Here is a 26,130-nt window from a genome sequence, read left to right as displayed (position 1 = left end):
AACACCTAGCTTACCATAGTTAAACATTTGATTCTCTAATTTCATATCCTTCTAATCGTAAGTCAGACGTCCGGGTGAGATCCAAAACTCATTTTCAGCCACCAACACTGCAGTGATGGGCTCTCTTATTGAAAAGGAGCTTAAGAGACTGTTATAAAAGGGTGATGCAAGTTACCCAGAGTCAGGCATTTGGCACTCAAACTTTAAGAGGCATTCAGGCTGCTTAAGTGATGAGAATTTTCAAAACATAAAGCTCTAATTTTGAATGAAATTCAACAAATCTATCAACAAAAAAGCCCAAACTTGCTAGAAAGAGTTTTACAAAGAAAATAAGGAAGTTCAAAATGAAAACAAAAACAAAAACAGAAACCTTAGCCAGTTGGCTCCATACAAGTTGTGGTGTGTAAGTGTTTACATGTATGTAATTCATGTTTGGTTTTTTGGCATTTAAAACATTTATAAAAAGCACGTTTTCATGTTCTTTTCATCTATTTTTATGAATAGTTATAATATTTGAATAGTATAACATATATATTTATATACTAAAAGTTACCATGATATTTTAGATTATCAAATGGGTTTTCAGCTATGGAATCCCAATAAAACCATCAAACATGTAAAGAAAAAAGGGGTTATTTTATAGCTTCCTGATTTACAACCATTTTCTAGGAACGTAGTAAGCTGTAGGACAAGGGTCACTGGTACATAGTGATTCACTTACACTCAGTATAATAAAATAATCAAAAATGAATTTTTTAGAAAAAGAAGCCAAAGCTTTAAAACTAAACAAAGTTTTGAAACTAAACAAACTAAAGCTTTTACTGTATCTTGATAGCACGGGCCTCGTAAACTCCTCATGAGGATCACCAAGAAAGCAGACTTCCCACCTCCCACCCAAGTAGAACTATTCCCTAAATCATATAAAAAGCTATGGGATTTTTCTGAAACAACTTACAATATGAATAAATTACAAGTCAATAAATGAATACCTCTATTTTCATGAAACGGTCGAGAAATTTGTCAAATCTAAGAAACACCAGATGAGACTGGAAATCCCATGGTTTCAGCTCCTTATTTCCCATAAAATAGCTTGCCAATCCTTCTCTATAGTTAAAAAAACAATTTTTGAAAGTCTTTAAGATGTTAACGGCCACCTGCACCTTTTCCAGAGAGTCTTCAATTTCTCCTCTCATAAGGTCTTCAGGCAAAAGGTAAGCTAGTGCCTAGAATTCAATGAAAGGAAACAATAATAAGAAAATGTTTAATAATTTTCCTGAAAATGACTGTTTCAATGAACTGTTTTATTTTTTCAGTGCATGATTTTTAAATTACAATGTCTAGAATTGGGCCAGCAATGCTGTAAAACAGGAAATACAAATTCTAGAAATTCAGGCACTTAGGTTTCAATGACATACTTGCATACATTAGAGACTTCTACAGGAGATGCTGCAATTTCTGGAATTAAACATTCTGCCAATGACTACATTTTTGCTAAGCTTCAAAGATACAACAACTGTGTAACCAGAATTTGCATGGCTATTCCTGGCAGCAAATATTCTGCACAACTGTTTTTTCACATAAAGAAATGTATAAGCCAAGAAGGGACATCTATCAGACCATGTATTTTAAAAATATGGTCACGTTACCTGACAGCACAAGGTCTCTTGAAAAGGTGAGAAAGAGCTAACATAGGTGATTATACCATTGGCAATTCTTTTAGGTTAGCAGACTTCTCTTCTGGGGGCTTAAACTCATTATAGGACATAAAATCTGGCCGAGATATGCCATATGAACTAGTTTTCAATAGTGGAAATGCAAAGGCGAGAATGATTATAGAAAAACCAGCAGATTCATGTAGCAACTCTCACAGGACCATCATTCAGTTCTTCCCTTTGCATATTTGTTATGAACTTTCACAATTTCCCTATTTAGGAGCCTCAGGAACCTATAAAATCTAATCCTGATGCATCTTCACCACATATAAATTATAGGTTTAAACTGCACACCTTTAATTCTTCAGTTGCTTAGAAAGTTGTCACAGATCTCAATGGAGCAAGTATTGAAAGCCATTGGGTTCAACACAGCAGATAGAAGAAATGTTTTTCTAAATGTAGACATATTGTCCTCCATCTCCCAATAATGGCTATGGTTTTACATGCAATATAGACTCTGTGCCATAAATGTGTAAAGTAGTAAGAATATCATTCATTTGGTGTCTAAAAAGCCTACTAACTAGTTCCTTCAATTCTAGCAGATCAGGAACAGTGAACAGTGGAGACCATGGTCACCTGGACAGCACATGACCCATCTAAAGGGGTACGTGAAGCTCTAGCAGCTGACTGTGTCAATGGGGATGCAAGAGTCAATGCAGTGAGATCTGGCTTTTCAGTAGAGGCTGGGATGTTGGAAATTCAATGAGACCTACTCAATTTAAGCATCAGAAACAATTTTTTTTAAATTTCAAAATACTATGCAAAATAAAAACAGCAGTGCATTGATCCATTGGCCAAAGACAGTTGACAGAATGCCAGCTTATGACTTCTGACGTATACCACAGCAAGGGTTCAAATGTTTCATAAACACGTTGCAGTCTACATAGTCACAAAAACAAAGTACATGAAAACTATATAAGAAAATTATAAAAGGCACATAAAATGTGTGATCACACAAATCATGCAACGTACAAAATTAAGAAACAACATGGTACAAGTGTATACTCAATGAATCACTGCAAATTTTTTAAAGCTGGTAATGCTCAAAGCGCTGAATTATACTAAAACTTTTTACACATTGATAATAGCAATGCAATTAACATAATCTTTTAAAAAAGAATTTGTAAATATCAAGTAGAGTTCAATAGTCATGAAAAGACTGTACCCCTTGATCAACATCAGGAATTTATATTAAGCCAATTATCCAAGTTAAGGAAAAGGATTTCTGTATAAAGTTGTTTTCTGCATGTTGTTTGTAATACAGGAGGCTGGAAGCAATGTAAATATCCAACAATAGCAATCATTTTTCAAGAAGCTAGTAAAAAAAAAAAGAATTATATGATAAAATGCATAAATACGTGTAAATTTTGGAAGAAGGAAAATTTTTAAATGCTGAATTTTAGGGTGATAGAACTGCAGGACTATGTCCATTGTTATGAATTTTATGCAATAAGAGTATTTTACAATTATTCATATACTACATATTAATAGTAATTAGAAATAAAAACTTACATTAAAACATGGAGCAAAATGAGTAAGAACTCTGTCAGCTGGGTGACCTTGAGAAAGCTATTTATCTTCTCTGAACTTTTTTTTTTAAAAAAGGGTTTTTTTTTTTTTTAAATACATAAAGTATCTACTAATAGCACCTATATCATAGTGTTGCCAGAGAATTAAACTCGTAGATTCTTGTAAAGGGCTTAGAAGAATTCTGGCAAATAAGAGGCACTATACAGTGCTTGTTAAATAAGTATTAAAAATAAGTTAGACAGCAAACGACTGGGGGTGGTGGCAGGTGGTGCGGAGTTTAGCTCTTCAGAGAACCCAGGTATGAAAGCTGACTCATTGCCCATTTTTGATTCCTAACATGTTGGGGCAGATTTACTACAAAGTCCACTTGGAGAATCTAGGAAATCAGGTCGACGGAACCTTTGGACATAAGCCAAGAATAGTAACTAAGGAACAAGAGAAACAACATTATTTTCTTGGGAGCTTGGCAAACTTTGACCATTGACACAGCCTAGGACCCGGGGATAATAGGTTTATAGGTTTACAGGTAACCAGGGCCCCTTGCAAGCCAACTACAATAGTGAATGACAACATTTGAGGTTTCTACACTAACAGAGCTTTGCAGTAAAAGTTTGGATCATTCTCAAAATGCGATGAGGATCCCTCAAAAGGGGTTTGGGAGAAGCGGTGGTCACAGTGGTTAATCCTGCAGTAGGGATCCAAGCCATTAGGACGCAGTGCACTCACTTAACAAGAGAGCGAAACTGAGTCTGCACAACAGAGAAACAAATAGAATGAAGCCAGAAGAGATGCTAAAATATAGCAAGGAACAGACCTGTTATTTCCTATCGACAGCTGCAACTATTTTGTAAGGCAAGAGTTTGGAACTAACTTTTACTGAGTCTCTGTTAAATGCCACACATAGCATTTCATTGAGGTTCTCTCTTTTGATCTTTACAAAAGCCCATGAACAGGGCACTTACAAGTGTGGAAAGTGAGGCTCGGAAAAGTGATTTAACTACTCTAAAATGGTTCAACTTGATCTTTTTTATTCTCAGCTGTGCCACACGGCTTGTGGAATCTTAGTTCCCTGACTAAGAATTGAACCCAAGCCCTCAGCAGTGAAAGTGCAGAGTCTTAACCACTGGACCACCAGGGAAGTCCCCTGGTTCAATTAGATTTGAATCCTGGTTGGTCTGAGCCCAAAGCCCTTTCCATACACCATTCCACTTCTTTGGAAGCAGAGAGGAAGACACACAAGCACACCTCAATCTCATATGTATTCCAGAAACGGTAAACTACAAGTCAGGAAACCTGTTCTTTAATTTGGATTTCCCCCTAAATGCTCAAGCAAAGTGAGCAAATGATATCTTTCAAGTTTCCATTAATTCACCTGAAAAAGTATCAGGATTAGAATGGCACACAGTTCCCCAACCAGTTTCTGCTACAACACTGCTCTCTTTAACGTTTAGAAAAGAAAGGTTCTGGGGCCTGGGGCAGCAGAAGCTCCAAACAGCTTGCCCTGTCTATGAACAGATTTTCAGGGCTCCCAGTCCCCTCCAATTTTACCTGACTACGCAATGAAAAATTTTAAATTTCTATGTGAGTCATGAGGTGAAAACCACTGCGAAGCATTAGACTAGATCAGGGATTTAGGTCAATCACAGTTGTCCACCCTTCTCTGAGCTAGTGATCCAGGCCTGTCCAAGATATCCTATCTCCCTGGCCACATGATTGTTCCAGGAGTGAAAATAAAACCCACTGGTCCAGAACAAAAAACAAAGTCAGCCTCTTTCCAGGGAAGTTCCTCTACTAGAAGGATATCCATCTGGTGCTACCAAAAGCCACCTTGGTTAACACGTGATGAGAGCCTGAGAATCAAGTCAAACACAAACGAGCAAAACAGAGCTTTGAAATTATCATCTGTGTCCCCTGGAGCAAGCTAATCCTCAAGTCTTTGTACTGTTAGACTTTCCACTTCATATGAACTTAGACACTTCTCTTTTTCTGCTTGTTTGCCAGTTACAGCTGGAAATGATCCAATTCTCATAGGAAGCGCTCTTACTTAGCAACTCAAAGGCTAAGCCATATGCACAGATTCTGATTCTCTGGCATCTGTTTTACAAAAACTCCTTAGGTGTTCAGACACACACCCTGATATAGACCCTGCTATGGACTAAAGTGTGACACCCGCTCCAAAAAAGTGCCTGTGTTGAAGCCCTAACCACCAATATGACTACCTGGAGATAGAATCTTTAGGAGGTAATTAAGGTTAATGAGGTCATGAGCGCAGGACCCTGATCTGACAGGACTGTGGTTTTTTAAAAAGAGGAAGAGGGAGATCTTTCTCTCAGTGTGAGGGCACAGAGAAAAGGCAGCTATCTGCAAGCCAGAAAGAATGCTCTAGTCAGAACACGACCATGCTGGCACCTGGATCTGGTCTCCCAGGCTCCAAAAATGTGAGAAAGCAATTCCTGAAAATAAAGCCACACAGCCTGTGGTATTTTGTTATGGCAACTCAAGCAGACTAAGACACACACACCCTCAACAAAGAATCACTGGATGATATGCCCTGCAAGTATCTTTTAGCTCTCAAATTATGAAATATTCTCTGATATTATGGACACAAGAGTAATTAAAGTTCCCACAGGATGAGGAAGCAGTCCAATTTTTTTTAAACATTTTGCAAGTTAAGTGAAGAGTAGAGAAACAATTATAAACAAGATTTTTAAAGATCAACCATGAATCAGAATTCTTTTAATATAATTCTACTACTATTTTTGGAGGATCATTTTTTTTCTGCCAGATTCTCTTAACTTACTTCCCTTTCCAAAAGTCTTCCCCCAGCCAGTGTTCCTGTGGAAACCAAAGGGAAAGCTACAAAGAAAGTACTACGTGTGTGTGCCTTTTATTAGAAGCTGCCTTAAATCTCTTTTGAAGAAAAGTAGGATGTTAAACAGAATCCAGTAACAACCTGTCCCTTGACTGTATCTGACTTATTTCCAGAGCTCCTTTGCCTTTTAGGATACAGTCATCTGGCCTTTGTTACCATAAAAGTCTTATGAAAAAAGAAAAGGGAAAAAGGTGTTCTGTAGACTGGATTTATTCATTCCTCCTTGATCTCATAAAACCTACCAAACGGCAATAATTCTCATTGTTCCTATGTTTTTCATGCTACATACCCGGTCAATGAAGAGATTACAAAACTCTTGCAATAGAACTATAATCCGAACAGGGGTATTATAAAACGTGGAATGACTCCAAATCAGACAGATGGTATGAAATAACGGGGCAATTAATACACCAGTCTGTGGGAATTCCGTCTCCTGAACACATTGAAGGTGTCTCCTCAGGGGTCTCAGGTAAAGTTCCACATCTTGGGCTTCTAGAAGAGCTGAAAGGAAACCACCGTTATTGTGAGGCAGCCTCTTTTATCTGAAGTCACTTCACAAGGTCAAGAGAACAATGCAAAACAACATGGCTGTACTTAAATGCTGCCTCTTTCTTTTTATATCACTTACCCTACCATTGACACAGGGCAGCTTAGGAAGGCTTTCGACACTGCCCAGCTGTAACAACCCTTCAAAGAGAACCCAGGCGTACTCACAAGTAAATCGCGACTGAAGACTCACCAGAAAGTTAACTCCTCCCACGCACTTGGTACCAGCACAATTGAATCATCTATTATCTCATTCTAGTGTCCTATAAGAGTAACTCATACCATGAAAAATTTTCCATTATATTATTACCCACAGTGTAACTACTGAAATTGTCAAGCATGGGTGATGAAAATATTTTGAACTAGATAGAAGCAATAGTTACAGGATATTGTGAATACACTAAATGCCACCAATCTGTACACTTTAAAAACTTTTTTTTAATGTTAGGTGAATTTTACCTCAATTTAAAAAATTGTTATGCATGGTAGGAATAAGGAATACTTTTTTAAAAAGGTATATATGAAGACAACATTGAAATAGTTATGATTAATTACTGGTTAATCTAATCCAAATTTTCTCTTGATTAAAACTGGTCTTTTAATGTACCCTAAATGGATCTCCATCAGACTTCACTGTACTCCTGAGGCTACAAATACCTTTGATTAACTGAAAATGGTCTTTATTTATGAAGGTAGGGAATGAAGGAAAGTAAATTCCTTAATTTCTGGTGTTATCCCAAAAGACTCCTGTCAGAAGTCAAAAACAAAACAAACTGCCAGACTTTTTTTTTTTTTTTTGGCTGTCAGAGTCAGGTATGCACCCACCCATGTTGCTCTTCTTGACATGTAACCAATTAATCTCTCCACCTAACAATAAAGACCAGGGAAGAAAGAGAGGGTCCAGGAACTATTTTTTCCTCAGATGCACTCACGTTTTGAAATTAGTGTGTTTTCATCAGTGTTAATTTCAAAATCCAATAATTGCATGTAAAGGTAAAGTGCCCTTAAAATGTGATAAGCACTTCTAGTGATTTTACAAAGCCTCGAGTAGGTCTTTGGGAGAGCCTTCTACCTCTAACTGAGAATGGCTTTGGGCCACTTGTTCTACTGAAAGTATTTTCTCCTGAATCTCCAGTCCATATGCTCAGAAGGCTTTGAGGACCCCTGGGATTCATTCCTGGATAAGTTTTATCCACAGAAAATGTGAATATTACTACCAGAAAAAATGCAAGCAGCTTCTGTTTATTGAGGGTACACTTACTATGTGCCTAGTACTCTGTGCACTGTATATTAGGTCTTCAATTCATTGGTCCTCAGCCAGGGGAGGATTTCCCACAAGGGTCATTTGACAATGTCTTGAGACACTTTTTGTCCTCACAACAGGCATGGGGGGAGTGGACAGAGGCCAAGGATGCTGCTAAATACCCTGCAATGAACAGGGTGGTTCCCCACAACAAAGAATTATCCTGCCCAAAACGTCAGTGGTGACAAGGTTGAGAAATAGTGCTCTAATTCTTGCAACAATTATACAAGGAAGGTGTTAGTATGCCAAGTTGGCCAACAGAAACCAGGGACGCAGCAAATTTAAGATGTACTGAGTGGATCTGGGATAGAAATACAGATCTAATGCCATCTTGTCTTAAGGCCTCTTTTCAAACAGAGTTCATGGAGAAAAGCCTAAAGAGATAGCAAAACATTTTCAAAGTAGATTTTAAGTATTTCCTAACCTTCCACGTTACATAGGAAAAAATTTAAAAATAATTTTCTCATGTTAGAAACAAAAACAAGCTACTGGGCCATGTTATCTTTCAATTTTATCGTTTAAAACTTCAGTATCACGGATCATATCCGTATTTGCTTACACATGTCTAAAGAAACAGAAACAGAAATAAAAAAATTACGGAGGGGTGTTACGCCTGGGTGAGGTTGAAACTGGGTACTGAGAAGATAAGGAAACTTTTCACTTACACAATTTCTTTTTTAAATTAAAAATACCTGTTTATAATTTCTGGGTTTTAACAATGTACATGCATTACCTGTTCAAAATTCAACAAACAAACCCTCCTCTCTGTGTGTTTAATCTTTACCAAAACCTCAATGATGACTTCGCGTTATGAGTTAAATAAATGGTGGATGTTAAGCAAATTCAGAGATTCTACTGAAGAGTCACTGGACTAACTGCAGCCCAACTGTTGATTAGAAAGCCTCCATGCTGGGCATTCAATGACCCGCTGCTAAACACCAAAGGCCTTTCCCCTCCACACACATACACTCTCACTGAAAGTTCAATCTAGAGCCTCTGTGGTAGGTACTTACTATACACCCGAAAAATGGTTTAATATAGCCGGAGAATAAACTGCAGATAATTAAGATGGACTTATCATTAGAAGAGTCAAGTGCAGTCATTTCATGAGCATGCTAAGGGTAGAAGGGTAGAGGGGGCTGAGCAGACAGTCAGGAGTCAGATCAGGAGAGACCACTGATGCCAGGCCGAGGAACACGAGTCTTACCATTTTCCACAGCCATGAGGATACCCTTCAAAGTTGGAAAATAGCTGCTTTGCTTATTTTTCAGGATCTTAACCATCTTGAGGACAATGGGAGCCTGAAGCTAAATTGAAAAAAAAAAAATATATATATATATATATATAAGCTAGATTAATAACTAAATAAATGCATTCTGCAATAAAATATTTAAATAATATTCCATTCATGCACAGTACACACAGTATTTAATACTCAAAGACATACCTGGTTTCAAGTTAAAAATAATTTTTTTCCTTAAGACTGTATGTTATTTTACATTTATAGCTCTTAATTTGTATTTTCAAAAAGCCTGTTAATATACATTTTATTATACATGTAAAATATTAACTTTTCCATATAAAATCTGTTTCAGAAAATCTCTAACAGATAGGTGAACATGTGAATGAATGTCGTAGTTTTTAGAACATTAAACTGAATAACTTCTAATGGCAAACACCAGCAGAGGAACCAGTTAGTTCTTCCAAAGTTGCATCTCTCCACTAAGCAAAATCTACTCCTTTCCCAAATTAATTACATCAACTAGATTAATTAAATCTTACAATCTTCAACATTTCCCTTGGGAACTACTCTTTCTTTGCCACAAAGTGTTTCCAATTACTGTCAAAATAGTCACAAAAAGGCAAAATTACTTTTAATCCCCATTAATTTTAAGAATGCATACCATACAGAACTTTGGAATAAGAAAACGGACAATTAAGTTGTTCAAAGGCAGTGTATTAAACCTTTAACATTACTAGAAATCATGGCTTTGGAGACCAAATTCTACAACTGACTTTGCTAATTCAACTGGCAAGCAATTTCTAGGGCTCTCAACTTACTTGATCATAAATGAATGCTAGGTTCTCTCTCCTCATCATCCAGAAATCCAGTTCAGTTTGAGGATCTGAGTGAAGACCATTCAGTAAAGGCCGCACTAAATCTTTCTCTACAATTTCTTGGATTTGATGTGACCATTTAATAACCACTGATTCAATTGCATGGAGTACTGTCCTTTCATTTGGCTCTAGTCTACAAACACTGAAATGATTAAAAATACAAAAATGAATCATTTCATCCAAATAAGGATAGGACTTGAATTTTAATAGGTATTTTATGAATCCATAAGCTAGTTTTCTAAATATAAATTCTTCAAGATCACATCTATTATTTTTATAGCCTCAATTTGAGTTGTGACATTGTTATTCTGTCATGGGCATGTCTCTAACATTTAAAAAATTGTTAAAGAATCATAATGTCCTCAAAAACATTTTACTAGAAGAGTACTGTTGACATTATGGCAATTGGTACTGCTTGCTTTTTGTACAGTCTGCTTTTAGAAAGAATACTTTGAAAGGAAATAATATATATGGTGTTTCTGTACATTATTTTTTAAAATATGCTGTAGTTATAATAATTCTGATATTTTGCTGACAGTTTGCTGGGGGTACGATATTAAATGGGTGTGTTGGCTCTCCATGTTGATATCCTGTGTAAACCATATCATTACGTACTTGGTCTCTGAATATTTCTCATCCAGGTCAACATTTCCTGCAATAGTGGGAATTGGTAGAAGAGTTCTTCTCAACATTTTGCCCCTAAAAATATGCATTTTATTTTTCATGACTTCTATGTGACGTTCCATGTCTTGTGAAATAAAACAGGACCAGGATTTATGGTTGTTCTTATTAGCAATAATTGGCACTAAAATCTAGAGAAAGAGAAACATTTTAAAAAGCAGTGAAATTAATTTATACACAATGTGCTCCTTCAAAGATTTTCTTGTCACACAAGATCAGCAACAAAACCACCCAATTTCAATTTCATAAATATCCTCCTGTGATATCAAATCTACAAAGAGATGACAAAGTCAGTGACCCATTTAGATTTAATCAATTAGACACATTCTTTCAAAGTGGAAATACTATACTACTTGTTCATTCATTTACCCATTTATCAAACATTTATGGAGGCTCCCAATAACTTAAACTCTGCATGAAATAAGCAAAATCACATCAAGTAAGTAAACTGCTTTCTTAATGCAAACTGCGCACACAGGCAGGTATAGTAATGTAAAAAATCTTCTTGAATCACATGGAGGCAAGAGTAAATTAATCTTCTCCAGCCCTGGGTGACATCCCAGTGGATTAAATTTTGATAGAAAGATGTTCATTCAATCATATGAACCTTTTTTGAATTCCTTCCACCATTAAGTTGGAAATACCAATGAAATTATATGTGTGAAAACACTCCAAAATTATTTTGTGTTCCCAAAGCCCAGCATATCTTACGTAATTAGTAAGAGTTTGTTGAGTTAATGAAGTTGGTCTCTTCTTGCTTCCTCACTCATTTTCAATATGTACTAATTAAACATTTTCCTGACACAATCTGTCCAGACCATCAGCATTACCTATAAAATTTCCATTAGCTAAAATGCTTAGAAAATAGGTATTCCACCTTTTTAAAGCTGATTTTGAGAACACAACCTTCTAGTTAACTAAAAACAAACTGAAATTTTATTTTATTTTCCAATGGGGATAAAACAAATCTTTCCAAATTGTATTATTATTACAATTTCCTGCTTTGTACCCACTACTTGTTGAGCTAGGAGATTAGTAAGGAACAGTGTGTATTCCATGGAAACAGCCTAAATGTCCATCAACAGATGAATGGATAAAGATGATGTGGTAGGGGAGGAGCTTCAAGATGGTTGAAGAGTAACACACGGAAATCACCTTCCTCCCCACAAATACATCAGAAATACATCAACATGTGGAACAACTCCTACAGAACACCTACTGAACGCTGGCAGAAGACCTCAGACCTCCCAAAAGGCAAGAAACTGCTCATGTAACTGAGTAAGGCAAAAGAAAAAACAGAGACAAAAAATAGGGACGGGACCTGCACCAGTGGGAGGGAGCTGTGAAGGAGGAAAGGTTTCCACACACTAGGAAGCCCCTTCGCGGGCAGAGACTGTGGGTGGCAGAGGGGGGAAGCTTCAGGGCCACGGAGGAGAGCACAGCAACAGGGGTGCGGAGGGCAAAGCGGAGAGATTCCCGCACAGAGGATCAGTGCTGATCAGCACTCACCAGCCTGAGAGGCTTGTCTGCTCACGCACCGGGGCGGCCAGGGGCTGGGAGCTGAGGCTCGGGCTTTGGTCGGATCCCAGGGAGAGGACTGGGGTTGGGGGCGTGAACACAGCCTGTAGGGGCTTAGTGCGCCACGGCTAGCTGGGAGGGAGTCCGGAAAAATGTGTGGAGCTGCCGAAGAGGCAGGAGACTTGTTCTTGCCTCTTTGTTTCCTGGTGTGCGAGGGGAGGGGATTCAGAGCGCCGCTTAAAGGAGCTCCAGAGATGGGTGTGAGCCACGGCTATAAGTGTGGACCCCAGAGACGGACATGAGACACTAAGGCTGCTGCTGCAGCCACCAAGAAGCCAGTGTGCGAGCACAGGAAACTCTCCACACCTCCCCTCCCGAGAGCCTGTGTAGCCCACCTCTGCCAGGGTCCCAGGATCCAGGGACAACTTCCCTGGGAGAACACACGGCGCGCCTCAGGCTGGTGCAACATAATGCCAGCCTCTGCTGCCACAGGCTCGTCCCGCACTCCGTGCCCCTCCCTCCCCCCGGCCTGAGTGAGCCAGAGCCCCCGAATCAGCTGATCCTTTAACCCTCTCCTGTCTGAGCGAAGAACAGATGCCCTCCGGCGACCTACACGCAGAGGCGGGTCCAAATCCAAAGCTGAACCCCGGGAGCTGTGCAAACAAAGCAAAGAAAGAGAAAACTCTCCCCGCAGCCTCAGGAGCAGCGGATTAAATCTCCACAATCAACGTGATGTACCCTGCATCTGTGGAATACCTGAGTAGACAACGAATCGTCCCAAATTGAGGAGGTGGACTTTGGGAGCAAAGATATACATATATTTTTCCTTTTTCTCTTTTTGTGAGTGTGTATGCGTATGCTTCCATGTGTCATTTTGTCTGTATAGCTTTGCTTTTACCATTTCTCCTAGGGTTCTGTCTTTTTTATTACTTAAAAAATTATTTTTCTTAATAATTATTTTTTATTTTACTAATTTTATTTTATCTTCTTTCTTTTTTTTCCTCCCTTTTATTCTGAGCCGTGTGGATGACAGGCTGTTGGTGCTCCAGCCAGGTATCAGGGCTGTGCCTCTGAGGTGGGAGAGCCAAGTTCAGGACACTGGTCCACAAGAGACCTCCCAGCTGCATGTAATATCAAACAGCGAAAATCTCCCAGAGATCTCCATCTCAAAACCAACACCCAGCTCCACTCAACGACCAGCAAGCTACAGTGCAGGACACCCTATGCCAAACAACTAGCAAGACAGGAACACAACCCCACCCATTAGCAGAGAGGCTGCCTAAAATCATAAGTCCACAGACACCCCAAAACACACCACCAGACGTGGACCTGCCCACCAGAAAGACAAGATCCAGCCTCATCCACCACAACACAGGCACTAGTCCCCTCCACCAGGAACCCTACACAACCCATTGAACCAAATTTAGCCACTGGGGACAGACACCAAAAACAACAGGAATTACGAAACTGCAGCCTGCAAAAGGAGACCCCAAACACAGTAAGTTAAGCAAAATGAGAAGATAGAGAAACACACAGCAGATGAAGGAGCAAGGCAAAAACCCACCAGACAAAACAAATGAAGAGGAAATAGGCAGTCTACCTGAAAAAGAATTCCGAATAATGATAGTAAAGATGATCCAAAATCTTGGAAATAGAATGGAGAAAATACAAGAAACATTTAACAAGGACCTAGAAGAACTAAAGAGCAAACAAACAATGATGAACAACACAATAAATGAAATTTAAAAATCTCTAGAAGGGATCAATAGCAGAATAACTGAGGCAGAAGAACGGATAAGAGACCTGGAAGATAAAATAGTGGAAATAACTACTGCAGAGCAGAATAAAGAAAAAAGAATGAAAAGAACTGAGGACAGTCTCAGAGACCTCTAGGACAACATTAAATGCACCAACATTCGAATTATAGGGGTCCCAGAATCAGAAGAGAAAAACAAAGGGACTGAGAAAATATTTGAAGAGATTATAGTTGAAAACTTCCCTAATACGGGAAAGGAAATAGTCAATCAAGTCCAGGAAGTACAGAGAGTCTGATACAGGATAAATCCAAGGAGAAACACGCCAAGACACATATTAATCAAACTATCAAAAATTAAATACACTGAAAAAATATTAAAAGCAGCAAGGGAAACACAAGAAATAACATACAAGGGAATCCCCATAAGGTTAACAGCTGATCTTTCAGCAGAAGCTCTGCAAGCCAGAAGGGAGTGGCAGGACATATTTAAAGTGAGGAAAGGGAAAAACCTACATCCAGGTTGAGATTTGATGGAGAAATTAAAACCTTTACAGACAAGTAAAAGCTAGGAGAATTCAGCAGCAGCAAACCAGCTCTACAACAATTGCTAAAGCAACTTCTCTAGGCAGGAAACACAAGAGAAGGAAAAGACCTACAATAACAAACCCAAAACAATTAAGAAAATGGGAATAGGAACATACATATCAAAAATTACCTTAAATGTAAATGGCTTAAATGCTCCAACCAAAAGACATAGATTGGCTGAATGGATACAAAAACAAGACCTGTATATATGCTGTCTACAAGAGACCCACTTCAGACCTTGGGACACATACAGACTGAAAGTGAGGGGGTGGAAAAAATATTCCATGCAGATGGAAATCAAAAGAAAGCTGGAGTGGCAATTCTCATATCAGACAAAATAGACTATGTTTTTATTTTTATTTTTTTTAATTTTAATTTTTTTAACATCATGTAGAGTATAATTGCTTTACAATGATGTGTTAGTTTCTGCTTTATAAAAACAAAATAGACTTTAAAACAAAGACTATTACAAGAGACAAAGAAGGAGACTATATAATGATCAAGGGATCAATCCAAGAAGAAGATATAACAACTGTAAATATTTATGCACCCAACATAGGAGCACCTCAATACATAAGACAAATACTAACAGCTATAAAAGGGGAAATCGACAGGTACACAATCATAGTAGGGGACTTTAAAGTTTAAAATCGAAATCATATCAAGTATCTTTCTGGACCACAACACTATGAAAATGGGTATCAATTACAGGAAAAAATCTGAAAAAAATACAGACACATGGAGGCTAAACAACACACTACTTAATAACCAAGAGATCACTGAAGAAATCAAAGAGGAAAACAAAAAATACTTACAAACAAATGACAATGAAAACACAACGACCCAAAACCTATGTGATGCAGCAAAAGCAGTTCTAAGAGGGAAGCTTATAGCAATACAATCCTACCTTAAGAAACAAGAAGCATCCCAAATAAACAACCTAACCTTATACCTAAAGCAATTAGAGAAAGAAGAACAAAAATCCCCCAAAGTTAGCAGAAGGAAAGAAATCATAAAGATCAGGTCAGAAATAAATGAAAACAAAATGAAGGAAACGATAGCAAAGATCAATAAAACTAAAAGCTGGTTATTTGAGAAGATAAAGAAAATTGATAAACCATTAGCCAGACTCATCAAGAAAAAAGGGAGAAGACTGAAATCAATAGAATTAGAAATGAAAAAGGAGAAGTAACAACTGACACTGCAGAAATACAACAGATCATGAAAGATTACTACAAACAACTTTATGCCAATAAAATGGACAACCTGGAAGAAATGGACAAATTCTTAGAAATGCACAACCTTCTGAGACTGAACCAGGAAGAAATAGAAAATATGAACAGACCAATCACAAGCACTGAAATTGAAACTGTGATTGAAAATCTTCCAACAAACAAAAGCCCAGGACCAGATGGCTTCACAGGCGAATTCTATCAAACATTTAGAGAAGAGCTAACACCTATCCTTCACAAACTCTTCCAAAATACAGCAGAGGGAGGAACACTCCCAAACTCATTCTGCGAGGCCACCATCACCCTGATACAAAAACCAAAGAGGTCACAAAAAAGAAAACTACAGGCCAATAACATTGATGAACATAGATGCAAAAATCCTCAACAAAATACAAGTAAACAGAATCCAACAGCACGTTAAAAGGATCATACACCATAATCAAGTGGGGTTTATCCCAGGAATGCAAGGATTCTTCAATATATGCAAATCAATCAATGTGATAAACCATATCAACAAATTGAAGGAGAAAAACCATATGATCATCTCAATAGATGCAGAGAAAGCTTTTGACAAAATTCAACACCCATTTAGGATAAAAACCCTCCAGAAAGTAGGCATAGAGGGAACTTTCCTCAATATAATGTAGGCCATATATGAAAAACCCACAGCCAACATCATCCTCAATGGTGAAAAACTGAAACCATTTCCACTGAGATCAGGAACAAGACAAGGTTGCCCACTCTCACCACTCTTATTCAACATAGTTTTGGAAGTTTTTAGCCACAGCAATCAGAGAAGAAAAAGATATAAAAGAAATCCAAATCAGAAAAGAAAATGTAAAGCTGTCACTGTTTGCAGATGACATGATACTATACACAGAGAATCCTAAAGATGCTACCAGAAAACTACTAGAGCTAATCAGTGAATTTGGTACAGTAGCAATATACAAAATTAACGCACAGAAATCTCTTGCATTCCTATACACTAATGATGAAAAATCTGAAAGTGAAATTAAGAAAACACTTCCATTTACCACTGCAACAAAAGTAATACAATAACTAGGAATAAACCCACCTAAGGAGACAAAAGGCCTGTATGCAGAAAATTATAAGACACTGATGAAAGAAATTAAAGGTGATACAAATAGATGGAGAGATATACCATGTTCTTGGATTGGAAGAATCAACATTGTGAAAATGACTCTACTACCCAAAGCAATCTACAGATTCAATGCAATCCCTATCAAACTACCACTGGCATTTTTCACAGAACTAGAACAAAAAAATTCACAATTTGTTTGGAAACACAGAAGACCATGAATAGCCAAAGCAATCTTGAGAACGAAAAATGGACCTGGAGGAATCAGGCTCCCTGACTTCAGACTACACTAAAAAGCTACAGTAACCAAGACAGTATGGTACTGACACAAAAACAGAAACATAGATCAATGGAACAGGATAGAAAGCCCAGTGATAAACCCACACACATATGGTCACCTTATCTTTGATAAAGGAGGCAAGAATATACAGTGGAGAAAAGACAGCCTCTTCAATAAGTGGTGCTGGGAAAACTGGACAGGTACATGTAAAAGTATGAGATTAGAACACTCCCTAACACCATACACAAAAATAAGCTGAAAATGGATTAAAGAGCCAAATGTAAGGCCAGAAACTATCAAACTCTTAGAGGAAAACATAGGCAGAACACTCTATGACATAAGTCACCAGAAGATCGTTTTTGACCCACCTCCTAGAGAAATGGAAATAAAAATAAACAAATGGGACCTAATGAAACTTCAAAGCTTTTGCACAGCAAAGGAAACCATAAACAAGGCAAAAAGATAACCCTGAGAATGGGAGAAAATATTTGCAAATGAAGCAACTGACAAAAGATTAATCTCCAAAATTTACAAACAGCTCATGCAGCTCAATATCAAAAAAACAAACAACCCAATCCAAAAACGGGCAGAAAACCTAAATAGACATTTCTCCAAAGAAGATATACAGATTGCCAACAAACACATGAAAGAATGCTCAACATCATTAATCATTGGAGAAATGCAAATCAAAACTTCAATGAGATATCATCTCACACCAGTCAGAATGGCCGTCATCAAAAAAATCTACAAACATTAAATGCTGGAGAGGGTGTGGAGAGAAGGGAACCCTCTTGCACTGTTGGTGGGAATGTAAATTGATACAGCCACTATGGAGGACTGTATGGAGGTTCCTTAAAAAACTAAAAATAGAACTACCATATGACCCAGCAATCCCAGTACTGGGCATATACCCTGAGAAAAACCATAATTCAAAAAGACTCATGTACCAAAATGTTCATTGCAGCTCTATTTACAATAGCCAGGACATGGAAGCAACCTAAGTGTCCAGCAACAGATGAATGGATAAAGAAGATGTGGCACATATATACAATGGAATATTACTCAGCCATAAAAAGAAATGAAATTGAATTATTTGTAATGAGATGGATGGACCTAGAGTCTGTCATACAGAGTGAAGTAAGTCAGAGAGAGAAAAAAAAATACTGTATGCTAACACATATATATGGAATCTAAAAAACTAAATGGTCATGAAGAACCTAGGGGCAAGATGAGAATAAAGACGCAGACCTACTAGAGAATGGACTTGAGGATACGGGGAGGGGGAAGGGTAAGCTGGGACAAAGTGAGAGAGTGGCATGGACATATATATACTACCAAACATGAAATAGATAGCTAGTGGGAAGCAGCCTCATAGCACAGTGAGATCAGCTAGGTGCTTTGTGACCACCTAGAGGGGTGGGATAGGGAGGGTGGGAGGGAGGGAGACACAAGAGGGAAGAGATATGGGGACATATGTATATGTACAACGGATTCACTTTGTTATAAAGCAGAAACTAACACACCATCGTAAAGCAATTATACTCCAATAAAGATGTTAAAAAAAAGAAAAGATGTGGTATATATATATCATGGAATACTACTCAGCTGTAAAAAAAGAATGAAATGATGCCATTTGCAGCAACATGGATGGACGTAGAGATTATCATACTAAGTGAAGTAAATCAGAAAGACATACCATATGGTATCACTTATATGTGGAATCCAAAATGTAACACAACTGAACTTATCTATGAAACAGAAACAGACTCACAGACATTGAGAACAGACTTGTGGTTGCCAAGGGGGAGGAGTGTAGGGGAGGAATGGACTGGGAGTTTGGGGTTAGCAGATGCAAACTATTATATATTGGATGGATAAACAACAAGGTCCTACTGTATAGCACAGGGAACTATATTCAACATTCTGTGATAAACCATAATGGAAACGAATATGAAAAAAATATATATATATAACTGAATCACTTTGCTGTACAGTAGAAATTAACACAACATTGTAAATCAACTATACTTGAATAAAAATAAATTTTAAAAAAGAAAAGAACTAGCGTGTCTTCTATGAGCTCCGTGGGTTAGGTACCTCGATATCAGAACTGCCATGAAAGGCACGTTTTTGTGTCATGTGGAAACAGAGGAGAAACACCCATCTCTGGCCAGGAGGGTTATTAGGGAAGACTTGCCAGGAAACTTGCTACTTGGTTAAAATCTTTAAGATGAACGAGGCAGGGCAGGCAGAAAACTGAACACTGATGCAAAATCACTGAGGGCTGCAGGCGTAGGGTTCTGAGAAAGTTCCAGTCTGGTCTGCCTGAAACTAGAGCCAGCACCCCTAAGAGGTGGGGCTGTGAGAAATGCTGGGAAGGTTCATAAAGAGCTTTGGAAACCAGACTGAAGAGTTTAGTCTTACTGGGCTGAACATGCACTGATCCACTGAAAAACTGCTTTCTAGATTTAATTCCCAATAGCAACAGCTTTTTCTAAAAGTCAGGGTTGAGGATAATTCTGGTTCTTCAACATTTCTAATTTACTGGATACTGTTTCAAACCTTCACTCTATTTACTGTTCTGTGACAAGGCCAACTTCTTTTAAAAGTAAATATTCGTGTCACAAGCTGTAGATAAAATTGTTAGGAAATTCTGAGCCCCATGCTTTGTAGAGCAATTAGGCAAGCAACAAGAGTAACTCAATGAACATCATTTAGAACAAATTGACCTGGGATGTGCTCTTTAATGACAATAAATCTTGTTATCAACAAGCTGTATACAAAGTAATTCAATTAACCTGGGGTTTTGTCTTCAGCTGTAAATTTTTTGGTCTAGGTTTTATGACTTATAAGAAAAATCCATGCACTTTCTCTGAACCAAAATAATTTGGACATGTTTACTAGGGGATATACAACTACAGATAAAAGAGCCATGGTGCCTTTGCTAGACTTCTCTTTACTCACCTTTCTTTTATCTCTTTTTAAATCTGGAGTGTTTCTTTTTACAGTGGTTCTTAAATCAGTAGGGACTCTTACGAGACAAACACTTTCAAAGTACAGGAGCCTGGTCCTCTGCCAGACTTCTTAAACGGAAATGTCTAGGAATGGGCCCCAGACACTAACTACAAAAATCAAATCATAACTTTCATTCTGGCTTGATAAGCATTTACAATTATTGTTTCTTTCAAGATTTGGGTCAACATAATACTTAAGGAAATAACTACATGACATTTTTAATACTTTTGCTAATTATATAATATAGTTAGAAATAATAATGTATAGGGACACATAATAATGGTGAGCAGCAGATCGGGAGTAAAATTTCGGAGAAGCTGGATTTGAGATGTCTATTACACAGCAAGTGCCATGTCCGTAAGGGCAGTGGAAGTCTAAGCTTGGCGTTCAGGAGAGAGATCAAGGCTGGAGAGAGAAGTTTGGGAGGTCCCAGCTTATCAACATAAATTACTGTTAATCACTGTATATCTGAGTCCAACTTCAAAGACTATACAACACTGAATACAAGTGAGAGTATATTAGGTCATTAAACGAGAAAAAATAGTCAAATGACCTTCCCCATATTCCTTTCAAACACTGGGTCCATCCCTTCTTTATTCTACCCCAGTTAAGAACCATAGCACTGGAAAACTACCTCAACCCTTTTCATTCCAATCACTACCTGAATAACACAGTCCCTCCTCGCTCCTTGATTGAGTCACCAATTCACCAATCCTTGCATTAAATGTTTTTCTTCTTCATATACAAAGTACCCAGAAAGACAGAAGTTGTTTAGCTTGGAATGCAAGTCATAAATGACCATTTGATTTCAAAACTTTCCACTGAAGCCTGTCCTGATAAAAACCTTCACAGAACATGCCTTACTGCTACCAACTTCCAGTAAACACACGGATATGAGTTTGACAACCAGCTTTGGTGGCAACCATCGGATGAAAAAGTTACATAGGTGTTCATTTTCTAATCAGCCTCTCCAGCTTTATTTCTCACCACACTCCAGCTCTTCTTCCCCAATCTAAACATATTAATGCAGTCCATTTTTAAAAATGCAATCTGGGGCTTCCCTGGTGGCGCAGTGGTTGAGAGTCTGCCTGCCGATGCAGGGGACACGGGTTCGTGCCCCGGTCCGGGAAGATCCCACATGCCACGGAGTGGCTGGGCCCGTGAGCCATGGCCGCTGAGCCTGCGCGTCTGGAGCCTGTGCTCCGCAACGAGACAGGCCACAACAGCGAGAAGCCCGCGTACGGCAAAAAAATAAAAAATAAAATAAATAAAAAATAAAAAAATAAAAATGCAATCTGCATTTCCTCACCTCTGTGCCTTTGCACTGCTTCTCCCTTCTTCCCTCTCCTACATCTAGCTATTGCTCCTGTCCTTCGACACTATGGGGACCAAGTAACTTACCATACAACTGAAGATGCTTTAGAGAGTAAAAACAAGCAATAAAAATGAGCAGATGTTAACTGATCTGTAACAGGAGGAAAGTGGAACCGCCCCCAAGCAAACCAAGGCCTATAATCATCCTATTTGAGACTCCCCACCTTCCCTGCCAGCCCTGTAGGCGCCACAGCATCCTGCTAAAACCACTACATCCACCACATCATATCACTGTTGGCTCACACTGCATGCTTTCCGATGGCAGAAACGTCCTAACTAATTGCCAGGTGTGTTCAGTCGCTGGCACCAAGAAGATATTCATTAAGTTCTGATTAAATGAACAAATGACAACTATGGGCTTATTTAGCATACAATTTCCCACAAAGTGTCCTTTTCATATAAATGTCCAAAAAATTCAAATGGAGATAGCAGAGATCGTACACCAAATGCTTTTTCTCTAAAGAAATACCTTGCCGCTTCAGTGTTTTGTCTCTTATAAGAACAGGCTATCTTTAGCCCTTATTTAACCTTCATTCGTTTAACAAGTACTTACTTAGATGGTACTATGTGTCAGGCAGAGTCTTTTGTGTTTGGGACTCATCAGTGAGCAACAAAGATTAAGAGCTCGGACTACTGTAAGGCAAGTAAGGCACTCACTTTGGAGCATAAGAGGGCACCAAAAAAAAACCCCCAACAGACCTCAGTAATTGAGATGAATAATATTTTTAAATATTTTTAAAGTAAAAGCTAATCCAAAAATGATGAATAAAGTATCAACATTTTTGAGTAAAGACAGGATGAGTATTACTGACATTTTGCCTCAGCCTCTAATATGACTTGGCATGGCACTGTTAGTGATCCTACTTTTACTTCAAGTATTGATTTTTTTCTGCATTAAATTTTATTTTTTAAAATACTGCGTTTCGGAATTCCCTGGTGGGTCCAGTGGCTAGGACTCTGTGTTTTCACTGCAGACGGCCCGGATTCAATCCCTGGTTGGGGAACTAAGATTCTGTAAGCTGCATGGCACAGCCAAAATAGTAATAATAATACTGCCTTAAATTATTACTCCTCTTGATTACTGGGTTGTTTTTGTTTCTCCCTCTCTGGAAGTTTTGTTCTTGAAGTGGGTTTCTCACTTGCCTGACCCTAAGTCCCTGCCCTTCAAAGATCCCTGCTCACCTGGAGGGTGGCTTCACAGAAAATAGATATTTGAGCAAAAAAGACTTGCAAGACATGAAGGGGTTGGCTGAGTGGATTCTGGGGAAGATGAAGAAATGGCAAGAGCAAAGGCCCTGGGGCACCAGTGTGCCTGAGACAATTAAGGAAATGCAAGTAAGCCATAAGTTAGCAACTGAGATGAGTTGAGAGGTCAGCGGAGGTCAGATCACAGAGAATTCTAACCGATGCTTTCATCCTTTAACAATCCTAAGAATCACCTGTGCTTCTTGGTCCTGATTTAGCGGCTCTGGGGTGGGGCCTGAGATTCTACAGTTTTAACAAGTTTCCAGCTGATGCTGATACTGTTGATCCACAACGAGCAACAATGCAAAGTCTAGACTGCTATAAGCTCTTGGGCCCTTACTCTGAGTAAAAGGAGAACCAGTGCAGGGTCTGAGCAGAAAGTGACATGTTTTCTCGTGTTTCAACAAGGATCACTCTAGCTGCTGTGTTGGGAATAGGTTCTAGATGGGAGTCATATAGAAGCAGAAAAACCAATTAAGAGGCTGATGTATTATTAGCACAGGTGAGAGATAATGGTGAGCTGGACCAGGGTGGTAGCAATGGAGGCGAGAGGGGAACTGATTCTGGGTATGTTTGAAGGCAGAACTTGGAAGATTTCCTGACAGAATGGATATAAAGTGTGAGACAAAGCCAAGAGTCAGGGCTGACTAGGTTTTTCTGGTTTGGGCATCTGGAAGGATGGAGTTCACATCCATTATTCTGGGAATAATTCCAAACAGCACAGGGTGGGGAACATCAGCTCAACTTGGAATGTTAAGTATGAAATGTCTATTGCACCCCAAGTGGAATGTCAGGCAGGCATATGGAGCTCTTTGGAATTTGGGAGAGAGATCTTGCCTGGAGAGAAAAGTTTGGGAGTCCTTCAAACATCGTAAGCCACAGTTAATTAGCCAATTATGTGAGCCATTGTGGATACTAAGCAAAGACAAGCTTTGAAAAATTTTTTATCTAAAAATCTATAGTATTGCCTTAGGGCCCCTTCATTCTGAATTTAAGCCTTGTCCATAAAGAAACCCAAGTGACATCTTGAGTGTGACGTCCTCACTTGTTTCCTCCCAATGCTCATATCCTCAAGCATAATAAATGAGAATCTTCCAAACCTGTTAAACCCGTGAGGTTCTGAATGTTCTGTGCCTTCTATAGGTGTGCTCAGGGACAGCTTACTCTCTTTCACTTTTCAGAGGACTGTGCAGACCCTGGTATTGAGATAAATTCCGAGGAACTGGAAAGGGTCTTGTATCTTCTGTCGCCGTACACAGACAGAGTAAGAATTCCAATGAAGAGTGCTGCCTTGCCCTTCCAAGGCCAGCTGATGGCAGCCTGGAGTCACAGGACCAAAGGTCATTCACATAACATGTGAAATCCTTTCATCAGATTCAGTTCAATAAAAATCTCTTGAACACCTGCTACATACCGAAAACTGTCTCAAGTGCTGAAGATAGAAAACTCTCTTCCTAGTTATCTCCATGAAATCAACTAAAACCATGTAAATTCAACAGAGGAGGAGTGAAACCAAGGTAGAACTGAAGTTGGGGGACAGAAGCTTTAGTTAGCCCAGAGACCGCAAGAAAACATCTCCTTTCAAGAAGACAGCAGAAGAGACTCAGGAAGGAGAAGAGGTGTGTAAGATGGAGATTGACAAATCATTAGTAAAAAGTATGTTGGCAATTATTCCTATGTTAAATATTGGCCTTGGCAAGACTGCTTTGGCTACTGAAATCTGGTTTACTGATACTAACCCAGTGTTTCCCAGAGTTTGGGGTGCATTAGAGTCACCTGGAGATCTTTAACAACTACTGCAGCCTGGCTCCCACCCGCCCCCAGACATTCTGATTTAATTGGTAAGAGGTGTGACCTAGGCCGAGGCATGTTAGTTCCCCAGGTGGTCCAAATGTTCAGCAAAGTTTGAGAACCACTGCTCTGGTTCTTCCAAACCTAGTTATTTGGTATGTTGCTCCTCAAAGCTGGTTCATGAACAAACAGCATCAGCACCAGGTTAGAAATGTAGAATTTCAGCCCCACTCCAAACCTAATTTATCAGTTTGTCTTTAACAAAATCCCTAGGTGGTTCTAATGCACATTAGAGTGCCAGTAACACGGGTTTAGAGAGCATTTCTCTGACTTAAGGGGAGAGGAAGAGGAATTTTAAGGCAGTCATTCCTAATACATTATTTCCATTACCCTTTCCCATTATCTAACATGAGTGCACTTAGAAACTAAGAGGAATCTGAAAAACTGATAATACCCCTTTCCAAAGGGTAAATTTGTCTCTACTCTGAACGTGAAGTTTAATACCTATAGCTAAGTACAGGAGCCTATTCAATTCAAGCTGCTTTTTAATTTCTTCCATTATTTACAAAGAGAGGAAAAGGAGGATCCTGCAAATTACCACCTGCTGAACATTAGCATCAATATCAGCTCATTTCAGGAACAGTCTAAATACTATCATTTTCCGTCCACCTGGCTAATGAGATGACTGGCTTCTAAATTCTCTTTTTAATAGCCACAGTTGTCCTGAATAATTCCAAGTGTCATAAAGATAAATGAAATATTAAAATATTAAGGATAGAGCAGTACCTCGTCTAGGAAAGCAGTTACATGTCCAAGGGATGAGGCAGGTAACTCTCCAAATAAAACTGTTTGAGAGAAATCATTTACTCCAATGTTTTCAGTACTCTTCTTGGCAATATAAATAAGTTTATGTTTTGCATCTCTTGGAATCTGAAACAAGAGTAACATAATTATTTTAAGTCCACAATGTAGCTTCCATGTTAAAAAGCAGGATTTGCTGTATCTAACTTGTAAGTAGATTGCTAGCATACGAAACAAAACCTGGCATCTTACCTACCTTTATAAATAAGATTGCTCCACTGCTCTTCTGCAAAGTTTATACAATTTTCTTTGTTCTTTTATAATGTTAATTTCACAGTATTATTGGTGTGGAATGTCCTTTCAAAAGCATGTCAATTAGGATCATCATATACCATAAAGTCTCATAATTAAACAAATACAGGAAGAAATTAGAATGTTTCCATCTTAGCAAAGGTTATTCTTTTGTGTAACATTTTCTTGTTCAGAAGTAAGCCAAACCGAGATAAAGACCAAGAGGTTAAATTGTATTTCTATACTCAAAGCAGTGTTTAATCAAGATATTCTAACATTTCCATAACTATCAGGTCATTTCTTCAGATATCATGACTGTTTAACTTAAGTAATACTAAACTGTTCTTGTCCACTCCACTGACAAACTTTTAAAATTAGGAG

The 26,130-nt window shown here is 38.5% G+C and overlaps 1 protein-coding gene across 1 annotated transcript in view; it reads right to left on the bottom strand.

Moving 5' to 3' along the window:
• DNAH11 (dynein axonemal heavy chain 11) overlaps nucleotides 1-26,130 on the bottom strand; it is a 335,983-nt gene that overhangs the window by 296,201 nt on the left and 13,652 nt on the right. Inside the window, exons 2-7 of the mRNA XM_089917707.1 lie at nucleotides 25,444-25,587; nucleotides 10,697-10,893; nucleotides 10,025-10,223; nucleotides 9,171-9,270; nucleotides 6,404-6,615; nucleotides 990-1,223 (exon numbers count right to left, since the gene is read on the bottom strand). Coding sequence (XP_089773833.1) covers nucleotides 990-1,223; nucleotides 6,404-6,615; nucleotides 9,171-9,270; nucleotides 10,025-10,223; nucleotides 10,697-10,893; nucleotides 25,444-25,587 — 1,086 coding nt within the window. The remainder of the gene's footprint in view (nucleotides 1-989; nucleotides 1,224-6,403; nucleotides 6,616-9,170; nucleotides 9,271-10,024; nucleotides 10,224-10,696; nucleotides 10,894-25,443; nucleotides 25,588-26,130) is intronic.

The sequence above is a fragment of the Delphinapterus leucas genome, chromosome 9, assembly GCF_059928025.1.
Source record: "Delphinapterus leucas isolate spDelLeu-1000000601 "Yukka" chromosome 9, BTC_Dleu_Yukka2, whole genome shotgun sequence".
Classification (NCBI taxonomy): domain Eukaryota; kingdom Metazoa; phylum Chordata; class Mammalia; order Artiodactyla; family Monodontidae; genus Delphinapterus; species Delphinapterus leucas.
Note: the sequence above shows the minus strand (reverse complement) of the source record. Positions and strands in the feature narration are given on the sequence as shown.